Raw genomic sequence first — 20,331 nt, 5'->3', positions numbered from 1 at the left:
CGCACCACCAGAGCACAATTTCTGTTCTCATCCTGAAGCGAAGTTCTTAACCAGAGGTAATATTTCTGGGTTAGTGAAGTCTGTAACCTGAAGCATATGTATCCTGAAGTGTATGTAACCCGAGGTCCCACTGTAACCAAAAAAATCCCACAGTATTGATGCCCATTCTCAAGAACAGAGGAATACCTCCTTATTCCATAAGTCCTTTTAGATCTGATGAAGAATGTACTTCTTTATTTTGCTGCAGTAGACACCTTTAATATTAACCCACAATGTGAATCTTGCATTGTTCTTATGGGGGGAAAGTTGTCATGAATCAAGGGTAGCCAATTTAATACCCTACAGATGTTGCTGGACTGAATTGCAACTTCTGTCATCCCTGAGCGTTGGCCATGCTGCCTGGAGGCTGTGTCAGAATCACATTGTCTATGTCTGGCATAAATGGAATTTTCCCTTGCAGGTAAAACTGGGATGTGCTGGTTTTTATGTTGGGTAGAACATTTCTCTGATGCCATTTTTCACATGCTGAACTATGTTGAGCAGAGTATTTGGCATATCAAATGGTTGAAGTTTCTAGGAAGCCAAGAAGCTAAGTGTTGTTTATGCCTTGCATTGAGGAGTGACAGCAACCTCTGTGCCATCAATGCAGCAGTGAATGAGCTCTGGTTTGTTACCTGAGTGGAAACAGATACATGAGATAGATAATTCAGGAACTTTACAAAAGAGTTAGTGTTAGTGTTACATGCAAACCAGATCAAGACATCATTGATCAAGGATTGTGTTTTCTTATAAAGGTGATGTTACTTTGAAAACGATGACACACCACGGATGCACATTTCAATGATCACAATGCTACATGCAATTTTGAGACCTCCAGGTATAAGGTGGTATCTAAATTCAATAAATAATAATAACAAGTGTATCCTGAAGGCACAAACGAGATACCCTGGGGTGGGTACCAGCTCTTCTGCTAAGACATATAAAACAATTATCCACCAAGGAACATAGGAACTGCCTTATACCAAGTCCATCGACCTCAGTATTGACCGGCAGTAGTCCTAACTGGGGATACTGGTGTCTGCGTTCCTTTACTGCTGAGCTATACCCCTTTGATAGGACAACCTCAAGCCCTCTGAGAACAGGTGAACTATCACTAATTCTGCATAGCAGCTGAGATACATAAGCTTTGCATGTAGAAAGTTTTTTTAAAGGACTTCCTTAATAGATCTTTGGAAGATTTGGGTATCTCAACGTGAGAAATAGCTTCAGCCTGCTCTCACAGAATCTGAGAGGATTATCCTCCTGGACCCAGTATAGCAGAGCTTTCCAAACCGTATGTTGCGACACGTCATCGTGTCGGCTGTAGTGTATAGTTGTGTCATGCAAACACTCCCTGCGCTCCTCCCGGGAATGGAAAGAGGTTAGTTTAACCTCCGGTTTGCTAATAAAGCTAAATTACGGTGTCATGAAATGATGCATATCTAAAAAGTATGTCACCAGCAGTGCTTTTCTTCTGGGGGGATGCAGGGGTATGCGTATCCCTAAACATTTTGTGAATCTTTGTACTTTTTTCTGTATTTATTTTCCCTGGTCTGACCTATAAAATGGTGATTTTCTTTAAGTTAAAATGAGAGTACCCCTAAACATTTTTTTAGAAAAGCATTGGTCACCAGCATGAAAAGTTCGGAGAGTTCTGCAGTATAGTATTCACTCAAGACTATTCCACAGTTCTGTTAATTGTATGGGATACGCAACTTGCTGATTTTAGAGTAAATGGATTTATGAATATACTTGGGTTCTTGGGTAATTTGCTTTGTATTGGGGAATTCATCCGTCAATAAACGTCTGTCTGCTTTTGATTAAAATCTGACTAACACTCCACAGTAAGAGTTTGGTAATGAAATATTGAATATTAGACTGAATTAGGTTTGCACCGCTTTTTGTGGTGAGTAGGCAGTTCACAAAATAACCCCATCCACCCTTGGTAACACTGACAGATGAACTTCTCTTTCATGACCTCCATGTCCTCCTGCTTCAGATTTCCTTGTACAACTACTCTTCTCTCCGTTTCAGAGATATTGAGCCAAATCTTAAAACTGTCAGGAGACAAGTGCAGGTAGGCATCTGATTCGCTGTTTTTCCGAATGCATCTTCCATTCTTCTTACAGAGAACTTTGCTGCAGAGCTTGGCTGCAGAGGTCACGTTCATGATGTAATGTCCCAAGAGACCATCGACGTACTTTTTCACAGTTAAACAGCTGTCCTAAAAGAAAACAAGGACAGGTTTACTTACAGAGCAATCCTATAGATGTCTTCACAGAAATAGTAAGCAGAACTATAGGATTCCACCTCTAAGCAGTTGGCACTACAGTCAAACCTTGGTTCCCAAACACTTCCGTTATTGTACGTTTTGGCTCCTGAAAGCCGAAAACACAGAAGTGTTTCGGTTTCCAAACGTGTTTTGGAACCTGAACTTCCGACGTGGCTTCCAGGCTTCCACTGAGTACAAGAAGCTCTTGCAACCAATGGGAAGCTGCACCTCGGTTTTCAAATGTTTCAGAAGCCAAACAGGCTTCCAGAACAGATTTCGTTCGAGAACCGAGGTACCACTGTATTGTCTAAATGACTAGCGCAGATATTTGTTCAAGGGGATGTGAAATGGGTTCAGTCATGAGTGACTATGAAAGTTCTTTGAATCGCAAAAATCTCAGGTTTGTTTATTCCTAAATTTCTGGAGTACGGAGGACAATGACAAAATGGGTGGGTAAGGAAAGTGTTTGGTCTGACTTTTGCTAATCCCAGTACCAGGTTCTCCCCATCCTCCAGTCTCTTAAAGGCAAGTAGTAACTTCGTCTTTGCTTCCCCATTCAAAGTCTAGCATAAATAGGTTTGGTAGATCACAGATCTTTGAAGCCAAAATTGCACATGCACAAAAAGAGTACATTCATTAGAATATCTCTATTTACACGCTACCAAAAAATTAAAAGTTGGGTTTGAGTTCTTCAGCACAAAATGTTGCACAGCCCGTGCATTCTACATTTGACACCCCAAGTGTTGCTATAGGCTGGATCTAGATGCATCAGGAAAGCGTTTCAGGAAAACGTGTTGTAAACCTCAAAGTGGGAAATCACATTGGCAAAAGGCAGAACTCTACAGCGCCACCTGGCGTCACAGTATTATAACACATATAAAACGCTTTTTCTTTACTAATGTAGCTGAGCCCGTATTCTTCCAAATGCATGCGCACAACAACCACATGCAAATCTCTAGGTTTACCTCTCACTCAGATGAGCCACCGTGCTTGTCCTGTACAGATGTATTCTAAATTTGATGTGTAAGTGTGCCTTACCCACTTACAGAAGAATGGCTGATAAAATTATTAGACTTAGCTGAGATGGCAAAACCAACATTAGAGCAAAAACCATTAATAACATTTGTTAAGGATTGGAAATTCCTTATGGACTTTTGCATAAAAGAGAAAATAATCCTATCTGGATTTGAAGGTTGAAAAAAATACTAGCTTACAGAAGATATAATGGTTGTGTTCTAAAGAATGAATGTCATATGTAGCTGTAGAGAGCCAGAAATCCTTTTCTTCTACTCTATCTTTCTTTAGGTGTTTTTTTTGTTACTTTTCCTTCTTTTTTGTTTTCTCCTTCTTTAGATTTCTCATTTTCTTGTATTTTCTTTGCTCTTTTTTAGGTTAATTAGTCATTTTATCTCAGTATATTATAAAAAGATACTTTGTAATGGGTATGCATTTCTGTGTATCTTTGGATCAGTACCAACAAATAAAATAAAATAAATTTGATTTGGGGATTTGTGTGAGCTACCAGGGGTCAGCAAACTTTTTCAGGAGGGCCGGTCCACTGTCCCTCAGACCTTGTGGGGGACCAAACTATATTTTGGAAGGGGAAAAAATGAACAAATTCCTATGCCCCACAAAAAACCCAGAGATGCATTTTAAATAAAAGTACACATTCTACTCATGCAAAAACGTGTTGATTCCTGGACCGTCCACAGGCTGGATTGAGAAGGCAATTGGGCCGGATCTGGCCCCCAGGCCTTAGTTTGCCTACCCATGAGCTAAACCATTGGAGATCTTTTTCCTGGGAAGGCCAATCTTGGAATGCATATTGCCATTCCCAGATCTGTGGGCCATAGAAATAGCAAGAACCTGCTATCTTTGCTGCCATCTTTTGGGGATTGGGGGTATGTTTAGGAGGAGGGGGTGTCCCAAGAATTCCTGCAAAACTTAGCTCATTTTCTTAACCCAAATTCACTTACATTAGAACTGGCATACTGCATGCTTCCCCACAGGACAACTCCTGCTGCCCCCAAGGCTGCACTCTCACCAATAGTGTTCACCAAGTCTTCCTGAAAAGTAAGCCACGGATACGCATAATATAATAGGTCTGCCATATTTTGAGGAGCAAAGAAGAGTATGCAGTGACGGCTCTCATTCTAAATACCCCTACGACATGTAAGCTATAAGGGAAAGGGTAAAGGGACCCCTGACCATTAGGTCCAGTCGTGACTGACTCTGGGGTTGCGGGGCTCATCTTGCTTTATTGGTTGAGGGTGCCAGCGTACAGCTTCCAGGTCATGTGGCCAGCGTGACTAAGCCGCTTCTGGTAAACCAGAGCAGCACACGGAAATGCTGTTTACCTTCCTGCAGGAGTGGTACCTATTTATCTACTTGCACTTTGACGTGCTTTCGAACTGCTAGGTTGGCAGGAGCAGGGACCGAGCAATGGGAGCTCACCCCGTCGTGGGGATTCGAACCACTGACCTTCTGATCGGCAAGTCCTAGGCTCTGTGGTTTAACCCACAGTGCCACCCACGTCCCTATAGTAGCTGTGATATATTGCTGAGGGAGTCAGGAGAAGAGAAGAGAAGAGGAAAGCAAGTCTTCAGCCACCCATTATGTCTACGTCTCATCCAGAAAGTATAGCCAGAGACATTTTGGCAAAAAAAAAAAAAAAATTAAAAATCCACCCAGACAGAAATTTCACCCCTGAAAAAGAGGACATGTCCTGGAAAAAGAGGACACATGGCGACCCTAATAGAGCATGATGCACAGTCAAAGCATCATTGCCCATTTTGTATCCACCCATTTTTTCAGGGGGGGGTTGGGGGGGTCACCTCTTGTGAAACAAGTTTGGATGGTTTTTGAAACACTACAATAATACTCTGTAGCGCCTGTTTGCCAGAGATCTCAGTGAGTTGAATGCACACATCATAGGCAATAATACCTCTCTCGCACCACTATCAACTCTCTTTTTAAAAAAATAAGCAAACACTGTCTGCAGTAAAAGCAATGGTGGCAGTTTCAAGAGACAGCCAAATGATCAGGTTAGAGCACAGTAAACATATAACCTTTGAAGCAAAGTGAACCATCCATTAAACTCAAAAGTTCTGAATCCAGAAAGCTATACCCCCATCCCATGACAGCTATATAATTCAGCACTGATCCTGTGATATCCCATCCCTGTACCAACCCCGAATTACAGATGACATAAAGTGTCCTGCTTTGAGAGGTTCTGTACACACCATACATTTAAAGTAGATTGCTGCCCTCAAAGAATCCTGGGAACTGTAAACCTCCTAGGTAAAGGTAAAGGGTAAATCTCCTAGGTAAAGGTAAAGGGACCCCTGACCATTAGGTCCAGTCGTGACCGACTTTGGGGTTGCGGCGCTCATCTCGCTTTATTGGCCGAGGGAGCTGGCGTACAGCTTCCGGGTCATGTGGCCAGCATGACAAAGCCGCTTTTGACAAACCAGAGCAGCGCACGGAAACGCCGTTTACCTTCCCGTTGGAGCGGTACCTATTTATCTACTTGCACTTTGACATGCTTTTGAACTGCTAGGTGGGCAGGAGCTGGGACTGAGCAATGGGAGCTCACCCCGTCATGGGGATTTGAACCGCCAACCTTCTGATCGGCAAGTCCTAGGCTCTGTGGTTTAACCCACATTGCCACTTGCATCCTAGTTTATCTCCTATGGAGCTCCAATTTCTACCACCTTTATAATAAACTACAGTTCCCCAGATTTTTCAGAGGAAGTTGCGTGATTTAAGCGTATGGTTCTGTACACAGCTTGAATACAGAACTGAAATGTAGGGAATTTTGTATCCACGAGAACTGCCTTGAATATATACAAGTGATAGAAAATTTAGATGACATAGCCCTGATCACTTGCTCTACCTGCCTCCTCCTACATGTTGACAGAGAGGAAGGGGCTCTGCATGCTAATTTTACCCCCCAACACCTCCATCAGCTTCAGTGTCAAACCTATGTGGGAGGTCTGAAGTGGAAATCTCTGCATAATCGGGTGAACATACTCCCAGAACCAGCATTGGAAACCCAGGTGGATGCAGCCACAGCTATTGCCATCTATGGCTGGTTTGCCAAATGAAATCCTTCCTGGAGTTGCCTAGCCATGATGGTCTAAACCCTAGTGATCCATGCGACGGTCACCTCCAGGCTTGACTACTGTAATTCGCTCTACGTGGGGCTACCCTTGAAGTTGTCCCAGAAACTCCAGCGGGTACAGAATGCTGCAGCGAGGCTCCTCATATTCACCCAGTGCTTTTCCAGCTGCACTGGCTCCCAGTGGAGTACAGGTTCAGGTTTAAGGTGCTGGATTTGACCTTTAAAGCCCTTCACAGCTTAGGACCCTCGTACCTATGGGACCACCTCTCCCGGTATGCCCCATGAAGAGCATCAAGGTCCATAAATAGCAACACCCTAGTGGTCCCGGGCCCTAAGAAAGTTAGATTAGCTTCAACCAGAGCCAGGGCCTTTTCAACACTGGCTCCGACCTGGTGGAACGCTCTGCCTCATGAGACCAGGGCCCTGCAGGATCTGATTTCTTTCCGCAGGGCCTGTAAGACAGAGTTGTTCCACCTGGCCTTTGGCTTGGAGCCAATTTGATTCCCTCCCCCTCTTTCTTTTTTCTTTTTTCTTTTTCCTTTCTCCTCCTGTGATGAGGCTGCATGTTAATATTTTAAAGTTTCAATATTTTAATGTTGTATTTTAATCTTGTTTTTAAGTTGTATTCATTCAACTTGTTTTTATTATTGCTTGTTAGCCGCCCTGAGCCCAGCCTTGGCTGAGGAGGGTGGGGTATAAATAAAAATTATTATTATTAATAGTAGTAGTAGTAACTTCTTTACTTCCTAGAATTGTCGTACCTTGGTTCTCGAACGGAATCCGTTCCAGAAGTCCGCTCAAATTCCAAAAATGTTCAAAAACCAAGGTGTGGCTTCCGATTGGCTGCAGGAGCTTCCTGCACTCAATCAGAAGCTGCAGAAGCTGCATCGGACGTTCGGTTTCCGAAAAACGTTTGCAACCCAGAACACTCACATTTGGAAGCCAAAATGTTCGAGTCGCTAGGCGTTCGAAAAGCAAGGTACAACTGTAACATGCTATACATAAGGCTGCTCTTGAAGATGGTCTGGAAACTACATGTTCTGCAGGTTCTGCGTGACTGTGAAAATGGAAATATATATTGCCAGTTCTTTTAAAAAAAACTGCTGGGATGTGGGAAAGCTTGTTTTTCCAAATTTTCATTGCCACATGAAAATGTTTCTGTGCTGTCGAGCATCTGTGGAGGGATGAGATCTGTAATGTTTGCAATCATTGTATATTTGATTTTAGACTTTTTATGGTTTTAGTATTTTTTATTTCATTAACTGTTGTGCACTCCCCAAGATGAGACATAGCCTGGAAACATTTTAATAAAAATACGTTTTTAATTCTTTGCTTTCAATCGTCCTTAAGTGCACATTTATGATGAATATTTTCTTTCTGCATTGGTTAATGAGCTATTTTTATATTGTATTGTATTTTATGGTGCTGATTATTAATTACTGCTGAGTTTCAGTACTACGCTGGATCAGTGGTGTGCTTTTCTGTTTGTTTGTTTTATATGGTCTTGTCATTTTAACTGCTTCTGGCAATTTCACTCTGGCCTTTGTAATTCAGCAGGTGACCACAGTCAACCTGTGACGTTTCTTTGACCGGAGAGAGCAAATAAAGCTGATGTATTATACACTGCATTTATCTGGAAGCAGCTTCTGAGGCCTTGTTCTCACTGAGGTAATAGAAATCACACACCGTCCTCCCCTCACATTCTCATACACCTCACACCAGCCTCTGTTTGTTGCCGGCCCTGTATTATTCCTCATACCGGCCAACACAGAAAATAGAGTGGACTGCGAAAATACTTTACAAAGAATGCGCATGATTGTATAAAAATAGTTCAATCTATCACTGCATAATTATTCTGGTTACAGTGGTACCTCGGGTTTCAAACACTTCGGGTTACAAACACTTTGGGTTATAAACTCCGCTAACCCGGAAGTAGTACCTTGGGTTGCAAACCTTGCCGCAGGACGAGAACGGAAATCGCATGCCGGCGGCGCAGTGGCAGTGGATAGCGAAAGCATGCCTCAGGTTAAGAACGGTTTCGGGTTAAGAATGGACCTCCGGAACGAATTAAGTTCATAACCCGAGGTACCACTGTATTTTAGATCAGTGCTTTTACATGAGACATTTAACAGTTTGCCAATCAAGCTGAGGTATATACATAAGCACCTTCCCATGGGGCAAAGGTAACTTTAGTGAATTTTTGAGAGGAATGGGATTAACATGCCTGCCAGCCACAGTTCCCTGATGTTACACGTACCGTCAAGAACCCAGGTTCAGTCAGGATTCCCAACAGCATGAAGATGTACCCACATAAAACCCCATCCTCACAGATGCCAAATGCAAAAACTTTGAGGCATGGTCACCAGTGAGTGCTTTGAGAGGTGAGTCCCACTCCCCTCTCAATGAAGCCTTGGGGATAGCCTTAATATGCATTTCCCTAAAACGAGGATGGGAAACTTGTATGTTGTTGGACTCCAGTTCCCATCAAGTCCAGTCCATGTGGCCAATGGTCAGGAACGATGGGAGTTGCAGGTATCTGTTGGGAATGGAAAGAAGCAGAAGGCGCATTTCATCATATGTGGTGGTCATGCAGAATAGTTAAGGAGTACAGTCGTACCTTGAAAGTCGAACGAAATGGGTTCCGGAAGTCCGTTCAACTTCCAAAACATTCAGAAACCAAAACATGGCTTCTGATTGGCTGCAGGAAGCTCCTGCAGCCAATCGGAAGCCCCCCCGGACATTCGGCTTCCAAAAATAGTTCGCAAACCGAACTATTGTGGCGTTCGGGAGCCGAAACATTCAAGAACTAAGCTGTTCGAAAACCAAGGTATGACTGTATTGGGAAATGATTTATAATGAAATGAAAAAATTGTTTAAAAGAACATTCCCCCCCCCCCCAAAAAAAAACAACCCAGAGGCATTTCTTTTGGGTATGGTACAGACAGGGGGCAAAATAAGCTATTTCTGTATGCAACAACAGCAGCTTGGATTATGTTAGCTTAGAAATGGAAGGTGGGAGAAGGTCCAGAGAAGGAGGAACAACTGAAAATGATGGAATGTGCAGAGCTAGCAGGCCTAACCAGCAAGGTAAGAAAACAATAAGAATGGGTGTATAAAGAGGAATGGAGAATATTTGTGGAGTATTTGGAAAACAACTGTAAGCAAGTGAAAATTGTAAATTCAACAGTATAATGTAGATTAAGATATAATGGAAAGGGGGAAAGTAGATGGAGGAAATAGAATATGCAGTTAATTTTGGAAGTCTAAGGAACCATGGAATGAGAAGAAGGGAAGTCATTTGATGTATTGTATATTTAATTGTGGAAAATGTATACCTGAAAAATTAATAAATATTTTTTTAAAAAAGGAAAGCTGGGAGTTGTATGTCTGGGAGAGCTACAGGTTCCCTATCCCTGCCATAAAGAAACATCTTTGAGGACCTCTAACTGCTAGGCCCTGGTTCCCATACCACCTTTGCAGTCTCTTTTATGCACATTGCTGCTCATGTGAATGTTTGGCATCACTAGTGTACCCTCAGATTTAAGAGAAGTCTGCAGTCCACCTTCCATAGCAGGGAGTCCTGGTTTCAAAGTACAGATTACTAGCAAAAGCTGTCCTGCAATCTTCCATAAGTCCCTTTCTCTAATGTTATGGTTTTCACCTCTGTACAATCCCGTCAATATGCAAGAATATCAGAAGGGGTAACACGTGTTGGTGGATCTGGGAGCTTATTAGATACCGGCATCCTTACCTCCGTCAACTCATGGAATGTATAGGCATAATATGGCCTAGCATACACAAAAACAGGCAAAGCATAGTCCTTCCGAGCAATCGAAGCAATGCGCATTGCTTCTTTAACCCGATGGTGTACAAATTTCAAAGCGTTTGGGCTGCACTTCAGCATGTGTTCCAGGTATATGGAAGGATAAAGGGCAGTGCTTTCTTTCCACAGCCAAAGTAGATTATCATTCCGGAACGATTCAATGTCTGGACATTTGCCTGTGTACTTGTCTGGGTGGTTCTTGTAATCATAATTGTAGCAGTCTGGGTAGAGATAGTAACCCCAGAGCCCATTTGGCCTCATATCTTCAGCTAGGAAAAGGGTGCTGTTCATAAAACCCCTCCCTGCATTTTCAAAATCTTCCTTCGCAACTTTCTTGATCTTGTTCTCAGGCCATTGGGGATGCTGCTTTCTGACAAGTTCAAGAGACTTATTTCTGTAAATGGCTTTATGGCCCCAGTTTCTATCCCACTGGGGTCTCCAGTTTTCCCAGTCGATGACCCCGAGTCCCTGGAATTTCTTCATGGCGATGGAATGCTCAATGTCAGCCTTGGCTTTGATGAGGTGTTTGATGAGGCTCTCATTTTGCGGCACCCCACCATTGATGGATTCGCCATTGTCTTCTACATGGGGATAGTACCCGAGATGAGTGTGATAGAATATTGTCACACTGGAGCCGCTCAAAGTCTCGTTTGGGTTTGTCAGGATGTCGAAAACGTTGAGGTCCAAATCGACCTTGTAGCGCCGCCGACACTGCTCAGTAGGTGCATTCCAAACTACTAGAAATGGTTTGTTAGGGAACAGTGGCGCTCTGGCCTGCATGATTTCACTTCCGTTGTCGACCATCAGCAACACCCACAGTGCTAGATATTTAATCCACAGGTGGCTCATAGTATGAGGTAACTTCATCAAAGGAAAAACTGAAAGAGATAAAAAAGAAACGGTAATGAACAGTGTCAAGCAAGAGTCGGGAAGAACTTTGCCCCTCTAAGTGTTGGTGCTGGCCTTTAAAGCCCTAAACGGCCTCGGTCCTGTATACCTGAAGGAGCGTCTCCACCCCCATCGTTCAGCCCGGACACTGAGGTCCAGCTCCGAGGGCCTTCTGGCGGTTCCTTCATTGCAAGAAGTGAGGTTACAGGGAACCAGACAGAGGGCCTTCTCGGTAGTGGCGCCCGCCCTGTGGAACGCCCTCCCTTCAGATGTGAAGGAAATAAGCAGCTATCTTCTTTTTAAAAGACATCTGAAGGCAGCCCTGTTGAGGGAAGTTTTTAATATTTAATGCTGTATTGTTTTTAATGCTTGATTGGAAGCCACCCAGAGTGGCTGGGGAAACTCAGCCAGATGGGCGAGGTATAAATAATAAATTATATTAAATTATTATTATTATTATTATTATTATTATTATTATTATTATTACTATTACTATTATCAGGTGGCAGAGGAGCCAACGCCTTGCCATCTGCTTTTACTCAATATTTACAGAGAGAGGCTTGGGAACGTGCACTAATCAGCAAATCCCTGCTATGTCGGTTTGATTGCTATAAAAACATTAAATAAAACATACATTTCCCCCTCCTACTGGTTCTTATTAGTTTTTTATTATTATTCCTAGCTGTTGAATGTATGTAATACACAGCATATTGACAACGTAGAAATTGTTCCAGCAAGTGTTTTGCAAGATGAAATTTATGACACAGCAGCAATATCTCAATGCTAAACATTTCCATTGGCTCATCATTTTGCAACATTTTTTGATGTTACTGTCATGCCACCATAATGCCTATATTTGTCGTGCTGTGTTATGTGGGTAGAATAGTTCAAATCCCTTCATTCAAAGTGGGTGGATCAACGAATGGAAATTTTGCCTTTGTACAGTAGCCTAACCAGGGGTGGAGGAAGGGGTGTGTGGTAGGGGCGGGCCACCCCGGGTGTCACCACTGAGGAGGGGGGTGACAAAATGAAGGGTGGCACTCACCATGGGGCCTGCAGCGCGCCTGAGCCACGCATCTCTCCTGGGAGTGACGCAGTGGCTTGGATGCTCACAGGCTCCACGCTGCGCCAAATGTTCTGCCCGCCGCCTCCCCCTCAGATGTAGGGCGGCTGAGTGGGAAGAGGCAGGCAGACTCCTTGGAGGCCCCTTACTGGGAAATGACTTCCCCCATCATCTTCCCCCAGCCCCACTGAAGAGCCAAGCCATTTACACTACACTATTGCTTCTGACTCTGTTATATTTTTCATGGCCCAAACACTAACCCTATATGTAGGCAGAGCAGGGACCGCCAAGGAGATAGATTATTTGCTCATCACTTCCTCTGATGCTTCCAACAGGTTTGGTGGTAACCATCCCTGGTCCTTCATTCCTCATCAGATTCCTTCTGTGTACTGAAGTTCTGTTCCATTATAATCTCACCATTCTATTTCTCCTTGGTTTCCATGCCTGTTGACATCTTCCAAGAAACGTGAATTTAAGGGTGTTGGTAACCTTTTTCCGAACCCTCAAATGCAAGAAGGAACCTGGCAGGGGATAATTCCTATAGTTAGGAATTTCACTAGGTACCTCTTAGATTCCCCATTCCTATCATGCGCATCCGCCAGCTCCCACAATACACTGTTTTAAGCTACCAGGCCTCTGCATCTCGGGCCAAGTAGCTGCCAAATTACTCTACAGTGATGGCACAGCACTGGATTGTGTGGCAACAGTGATAGCAGTGAAGGTGGCAACAACCACCCCCACCGTTCTACCCAGACATTGAGGTCCAGCACCGAGGGCCTTCTAGCGGTTCCCTCACTGTGAGAAGCCAAGTTACAGGGAACTAGGCAGAGGGCCTTCTCGGTAGTGGCACCCACCCTGTGGAACACCCTCCCACCAGATATCAAAGAGAAAAACAACTACCAGACTTTTAGAAGACATCTGAAGGCAGCCCTCTTTAGAGAAGCTTTTAACGTTTGATGCATTACTGTATTTTAATATTTTGTTGAAATCCGCTCAGCGTGGCTGGGGAAGCCCAGCCAGATGGGCGGGGTATAAATATATTATTATTATTATTATTATTATTATTATTATTATTATTACCACCACAGCAGCTGGGGTAAAAGAGATGGAGCATGAGGTCAGTTTTATGAACAGTATGCCACATGGAAAGCTGAACATATGACCATTCCGCACACAGTGTGCTCCCCTTTTCTACCACCCTCCCACATCTACACGATCCCCTCCATTGGATATTAGTGTTGGGAGGGGTGGCCATGTTCATATGCTTGCTCCAGTGAGGCAGGTTGAAAGGCTGGTTCCTTGAACTTCAGCATGGTCTTCCCACATGCCCTAGTTCTCACGTCTCACCTGTCCATGGGCTCCATTCACACCCTGGTAGACTGCCTTATGGTGCTGAATATTCAGGTGGCCATATCAGGTTCTCCCCAACAGCTCAAAGCAGTTTCTCCACATCTGGAGGACCCTAGAAATGCTGAGAGTCCTTAAATCTGTCATTTTAGAATGGTGTTATGTGAATCGCCTGGTAGGCGCGGTGTGGGACCTGTTAGAGGGGATTGTGAACAGGCTGTTGCAGCTGCTATTGTTAGCTATCCAAGATTCTTCCTCCATCACCACTTTCTTTCTTTGTTTTTAAGCTCTCTTCCCTCACAAAGGCAATGTTCCCCAAGCAAGCCTTGAGACCTTCCCTTGGGAAAACCGTGGTCTCTACCATCTCCAAAGTTGTGAAGCCACCGGGGTGTGCCAATGAAACTGTCTGTTAATGAAGCTTCATGAGATTAGGCTATGAGTAGGCAACCTTTCTATTGCTTTTAATCGATCAGGATTTCCCACGGAAATTGACATCATTACGCCTACTCAAATCTTCACTGGAGGGCACAGTAAGTCTTTGGAAGATGCCATAAAATATTCCATATTCTGTTTCAATAATGACCGCTCCCCTCATTAAATGGGGGATGCCCTTTGCATGGACACATGCAGCCCCTGGAGCCAGTGCGGCTCCATCAGCACAGGCTTGGCTTCTCCTTCCCCCAGGTGGGATACCTGGAGGTCTCCACCTACCTCAATCAGTTGTCCAATCCCATCTGGGGGAAGCGTTGCCAAGGAAACCAGGCCAGGTAGGGGAGGGATTACCTGCCCACACAATAGTGCAGCGATGACCCACGCCCCTTCCTCTTTGCAGCGGCGATACCAGGGTTCCCCGTTAAAGGGGTTTCTGAGGGGAGGCTTTGACCATATGCCGAGAGGTCGTCATTGCTCTCCCCTGCGATGGCGGCATAATGGGGGTGGCTATCTCTGCCTGAACATATGTTCTCCAGAGCCGGCCCATCCCCCCCACACACACACACTGGATAACCCTGATGTTCCCTAGAACCCCGGCTGGGGACTGGGGAGGGATAACACCCAATGCCTGAGCCAAGGTCTATCCACATCTGAAATATAATAAAGTTGTGGCTAATTGAATCCCATAGCACGTTGTCTTGAGTTGTTATTCCACATGGGGGGGGCAGGGTTTGAGGGACTCTGCCTGTCCACGCAATAATGAGAAATCGTATCGCTGAGATTTTTCCTACAGTTGTGATATGTAAAAAGCACATTTTGAACCATGCAAAGCTGAATTTTAGGGAGATTAATAATCTGTGGTATCCAAATCCCATGATAAATAAATTGCTTATTATTGTGTATTGCTCAAAAAAAGGGGCACTGGTGTCTTTCGTTCCTTTTGCCGCTTCTTTTTCTTCTACGGCTATCTTGCATAGTTTTAATCCCAAACTCTGTAATGAGCATAGGCGCTAATGATTCAGTTTGCTACCTCATTATCAGCTTGGTACAGATTCTCTGACATTTCTCAGTCAATACCACATTGTCATGCTTAGTTAAACATCCAAAGGATGCACATCTCTCTCCTAGTCATAGGAGAGTCCCAAAAGGAAAAGCATGCAGAAATTTTTCTGCTCCATATTTTAAACACAAAAAGGTCCCCTGAAAATGAACGAGTTAAAGGTTTGTGTCCAAGCTTCCTGAAACCAATGGGAGCATTTCAAAGGGAACCTTGATTCACAAAATTAACTATAGTCAGCAAATTGATGTGGTCTGCCAAACAATACATCAACTTGTTTTATCTTCCCCTGTCAATTCCTCAGCAAATGATGAGAAAGATTTACTCGGTTTTACTCTCGCAAAGCGAATGGTTTAAATGTATTAAAGAATCGTTTCCTGTCCGTGAATGCTTATGCCATAATAAATGTCTTTAAGGTCCCACGTGACACTTGGCTGCATTATTTGAAATGTTTCCTTCCTTCTGGAAACATGGAAATATTTTTTTCAAATACAGCACATAATTACGTGTATAAGTAACGTGGATATGAATTTATAGCTTATACACATTCCAATTAACAGTTAATTTATTCTATGAGTTGCCCAGACAATATCACAGGTATTATTAGCCTCCTGCTATATTTGGTGTTTTATGCTGAAATTTTTTGTTTGTATTTTTACAGATACAGCTAGTATTCTCACTTTGTGGAGGATATCCAATGTGGTCAGAAGCACCACATCCATGATGGTCAAAGGCAACACGAGAAATTTTCAGTTTCCATTCCCCTCCTCTTCCAGGTCTCAGAGGTCAGTTACGGACACTATGCTCGAGTGTCCTCAAAGTCCTGGAGCTGGAAATTGCAGGGGGAACTTGCTCACAAATGCCGCTTTTTAAAAGGGTTTTATCAGCACTCATGTAGAGAAACAAAGAAACAACTCAGCCTGGAATAAAGCATCTCCAAAATGAGCTTTTATTTAGCAGTTACAGATAGGTAGCCGTGTTGGTCTGCCATAGTCAAAACAAAAAATTCCTTCCAGTAGCACCTTAAAGACCAACCAAGTTAGTTCTAGGTATGAGCTTTCGTGTGCATGCACACTTCTTCAGATATCTGAAGAATATTACACTTCTTCAGGTATCTGAAGAAGTGTGCATGCACACGAAAGCTCATACCTAGAACTAACTTGGTTGGTCTTTAAGGTGCTACTGGAAGGAATTTTTTGTTTTATTTAGCACACATTGATGGATACCTATTCTATCCAGCAGTAGAGAAAAGTGAGGGATGTATCTCGCCCAAGAATACAGTGGTACCTCGGGTTAAGAATTTACCGTATTTTTTGCTCCATAAGACTCACCTTTTCCCTCCTAAAAAGTAAGAAGAAATGTGTGTGCGTCTTATGGAGCGAATGCAGGCTGCGCAGCTATCACAGAAGCCAGAACAGCAAGAGGGATTGCTGCTTTCACTGCGCAGCGATCCCTCTTGCTGTTCTGGCTTCTGAGATTCAGAATATTTTTTTTCTTGTTTTCCTCCTCCAAAAACTAGGTGCGTCTTGTGGTCTGGTGCGTCTTATAGAGCGAAAAATACGGTAATTCGTTCTGGAGGTCTGTTCTTAACCTGAAACTGTTCTTAACCTGAAGCACCACTTTAGCTAATGGGGCCTCCTGCTGCCGCTGCGCTACCGCTGCACAATTTCTGTTCTCATCCTGAAGCAAAGTTCTTAACCCAAGGTAATATTTCTGGGTTAGTGGAGTCTGTAACCTGAAACGTATGTAACCTGAAGCATATGTAACCTGAAGCATCTGTAACCCGAGGTACCACTTTATAGGGAACTAGAAAGATGTTGTTTTAAATCACGTCAAAATTAATTTATCCTTTAGAAAAACATTGTGGGAAGGGAAATCTGGGTCATTCAAACTCAGTATAAAGCAGTATAGTTTATGTGCATTTAAGGCATTATAACACAATGCCACATCAATATTCTGATGCCGACATATTTTTAAATAAAAGCAATGTGTTTTTTAAAAAAAATACAGAAAGTGGAAGTTTTAAAACAACAGCAACCTTTGCATGGCCACAGACGAGAGAAACGATGTATCACACCTCACATGATGTTACTGACACTAGCCAATAGGTGCCCCTGGCCTTACATACATGTCTTTAATCATAGCAATGGGGCTAGCAAAGGGAAATTGGACTTTACTACCAATGCTTGAGGCATTGGCGGTTGGTGTGGTGGATTAGAGTTGAAGGAAGTCCCCTCCCAATGCTGATGTTGCGACAGCTTACCTGGACAGAGCAAGGGAAAGGCAAGGACAGTGGTGAAGACAGGGCTGCATGAGGGCACCAGCAAGATTACCATATTGCCTCTCTCAATGCATCCACACAATCTCACTGCCACCCTGTCCCACCTCAACCCTGTCCAGGTAAACTCTGCCCCATCACACTGGCTGCTACTGGCTTGGGCACTAAAAACCCTCCCCTTTTAGTGATACTTCCAAAATGTTCCTCAACCAATTTTTCACCCAGATTTTAGAGGTCCAAATTACCCAGGTATGCCCACCTCCTGCAGCCGAACAACTGCATTAGGGATTATCTCTTGTTTTGTTCTTTATTCCTAAATTGTGTACAGTGGTACCTTGGTTCTCAAACGCCTTGGTTCCCAAACGCCAAAAACACGGAAGTAAGTGTTCCGGTTTTCGAACGTTTTTCAGAAGCCGAATGTCCGATGCGGCTTTCGGCTATTGTTTCCGGGACGCCTGCACCAATCAGAAGCTGCACCATGGTTTTCGAACATTTCAGAAGTCAAACAGAATTCTGGAATGGATTAAGCTTGGCGCTTTTGTTTTTGCTATTTATTTTGCATTTTTGTTTTTGAGCCTTTATTCAGTTAATTTGTTTTTATGATGGTGTGGAACTGAGTTCAATCAAGCTACTGATTGATTGATCGTGTGATTACAGAAATGGATAAAAGTCCCCCATCTAAACAATGACTATCATCAGTGCAGGTAAGGGGGGAAATTAATTTTTTTATCACCTTTAAAAAAAATTATCTGTCTTATTTTATAGTACAGTGCTTTGATTATTGCTTTCATTTTATGGATCAATGGTCTCATTAGATAAAATTCATGTTAAATTGCTGTTTTAGGGGTTGTTTTTAAAAGTCTGGAACGGATTAATCCATTTTGCATTACTTTCTATGGGAAAGCGCGCCTTGGTTTTGGAATGCTTTGGTTTTGGAACGGACTTCTAGAACGGATTACGTTTGAGAACCAAGGAACCACTGTACAGAGCTTTGTACCTAAGGAGCTTGCCACAGCTTTCAGTTCCTTCCTTCATGTCTTCATCCAATTTGTATGTATGCATTAGGGGGGAAACCGCAAAATGAATGATACCCAAAAAAATACATGCACTACTACATCAAATTCATTGTATTGGTGTTTTAACAATGTGAACTGATAAAACACTACAAAAAATGTAAATTTTAATGTGACTGTATCCACAGTAGTATCAAGATTCTTCTCTGTGGCATTTCAATAATGTGCATGGACTGATGTGCACATCTGTAAAATACTGTATAAAAAGAAAGTGCATAAAATCATATAAATAAGGCATTGGGAAGCTATGACTTGCCACATATTGTTCCTCCAACTTCCACCAACCCCAGTCAGCATGGCCAATAATCAAGCATGATGGGAGTTGCAGTCCAGCAAAATCTAGATGACTGCAGGTTCTCCATCCATGACATAAGTGCATTTTGCATTGTTTTGTAAGTACATAAGATTACATCAGTAACACTGAAAAAGACACAATGAACTGAAGAAACTGAGAGCTACCTTAAATGGCTGCATTTTCAATTCTGCAACTAATTCTGGAAGTTCTCTGAGGTAAACTGGTGCCCAGGAGGAACGGAACACTGGGTATAATGGAATGGAATCGAACTTAGAGTTCCTTGGGCAAAATGGAGGCACAATAAAGGAACAGAATATGGTCACTCCTGATATCCTTAGTCCTTTGTGGTATAACCTGGAGAGAAGAGACGTTTATCCCCCTGAAAATAAAATCAGGAGAGGTGCACTTCATCTCACTAAAAAGCAAAGATCATTTGAACCATTCAAGTTTTTACAACCTGCTTCTACAAGAATCTACAACCATTTAGCCTGGGTTTCAAGAAAATCACCCTATCTTACAGATGCTTCGTCAAAAGTAAGCCCCACTAAATTTTGTAGGTTCAACTCACATTAGTTAGTGGGACAAATGCTTGAAGGCATAAAGCACCATCTACAAAGAATATATATTTGCCAAGGCGCCAATACTTGGGACTACTGAAGAACACAATTCCCCATTCATTTCAGTGAGGTTTGCACCTGAGATGTTCACAGCGCATCTTGCCTGCTCATTTAAATGATCCTTTCATTCATATTGTAAGTATTCAAGATCCAACCAACTAGTCATTTTGCTTTGTCGTTTAATGAATGATTCCCCTACACCCACCCCGTTTGAATCTAGATTTACAGCAAATTCTGATCTTTCCCTGAATATCTTATAAGTAGGAAGTTTCGACGGCTTTTTGAAATCAGTGCATGCTGTGTCATTTTTAAACCCGGACCCAATTATTAATGCTTCAACCGTAATATTAAAAATCCTAGAAACCTATATCTAAAATTCAAAATCTTTGAACATTATCAAATTAGATAAACCTAACCCTATGCCTCTAATTCAGAGCACTGTGGGGTGTACTTATATCTTGAAACATTTAAATTAGAAACAACTGGCATTATTTAGCACTGAAGTTTATGTCCAGAGAGGTTTCCTTCAGTTTTTCATAATCCACACTTTTTAATTTATTTGCAAACATTTTCTATGCTGCCAATATATATATATATATATATATATATATATATATATATATATATATATAAATTCATGGCACACACTTTAAAAAAAAGAAAGAATCGTATACTAGCAAAGCTGAGCTTGCAGTCAACTTGTAAGACTGGGGGTGAAATTCTATTAATAAATAGGAGTTTTCAGGAGTTTTAAGCCATTAGCCTCTAAGCACACCCAAAAACCCTGTGCTGTTTATACATATTTATTGATGAAGACAGTGGTACTTACGTCTAGAGAGCCAATCAGGAGAAGAAAACTTGGCAGAACGACATACACTAGCTGCTGCATTTTATATTAAAGCCTCATCGTCCTCCTATTGGGCATGCTGTTAACTAATGAGATATTAACACGATCTGGAGAGGATGGGGCAATTTCATCTACTAGGCCTTGAATAATTGCACAAAATGCAAGATTGTTCTGTTC

At 42.7% G+C, this 20,331-nt stretch overlaps 1 protein-coding gene and 1 long non-coding RNA gene across 4 annotated transcripts; one reads left to right on the top strand and one right to left on the bottom strand.

The window, feature by feature from the left end:
* Window positions 1-1,884: 1,884 nt before the first annotated feature.
* Window positions 1,885-12,946, bottom strand: LOC310825557 (hyaluronidase-like). Of its 3 annotated transcripts, none has more exons than XM_083699370.1 (4): window positions 12,626-12,946; window positions 10,186-11,135; window positions 4,288-4,377; window positions 1,885-2,263 (listed from the first exon to the last, which is right to left on the bottom strand). In XM_083699370.1, exons 2-4 carry the CDS (start codon window positions 11,122-11,124, stop codon window positions 1,913-1,915), a joined length of 1,380 nt encoding a protein of 459 aa, XP_083555496.1. In that variant the 5' UTR covers window positions 11,125-11,135; window positions 12,626-12,946; the 3' UTR covers window positions 1,885-1,912. The 3 variants fall into 3 exon arrangements, with proteins under 3 accessions (XP_083555496.1, XP_083555495.1, XP_083555497.1); XM_083699369.1 differs by lacking the exon at window positions 12,626-12,946 and adding an exon at window positions 12,469-12,618; XM_083699371.1 differs by lacking the exons at window positions 4,288-4,377; window positions 12,626-12,946 and adding an exon at window positions 12,469-12,618.
* Window positions 12,660-18,404, top strand: LOC310825728. Its single transcript, XR_014555491.1, has 3 exons — window positions 12,660-12,768; window positions 15,706-15,829; window positions 17,980-18,404. It is a non-coding gene; the product is annotated as an uncharacterized lncRNA (long non-coding RNA).
* The last annotated feature ends 1,927 nt before the right edge of the window (window positions 18,405-20,331 follow it).

The sequence above is a fragment of the Podarcis gaigeae genome (genome assembly GCF_964106915.1).
Source record: "Podarcis gaigeae genome assembly, chromosome: 10".
Taxonomy (NCBI): Eukaryota; Metazoa; Chordata; class Lepidosauria; order Squamata; family Lacertidae; genus Podarcis; species Podarcis gaigeae.
The sequence above is the reverse complement of the archived record's forward strand: the minus strand, read 5'-3'. Positions and strand labels throughout refer to the sequence as shown.

Excerpts from the sequence above, each read along its gene's own strand:
- LOC310825557 (XM_083699370.1), bottom strand. The coding sequence starts at position 11,124 with ATGAAGTTACCTCATACTATGAGCCACCTGTGGATTAAATATCTAGCA. Across the intron at positions 4,378-10,185 it reads CATTCCATGAGTTGACGGAG|GAAGACTTGGTGAACACTAT; the intron begins GTAAGGATGCCG and ends CTTACTTTTCAG. Across the intron at positions 2,264-4,287 it reads TGCAGTATGCCAGTTCTAAT|GACAGCTGTTTAACTGTGAA; the intron begins GTAAGTGAATTT and ends GTTTTCTTTTAG.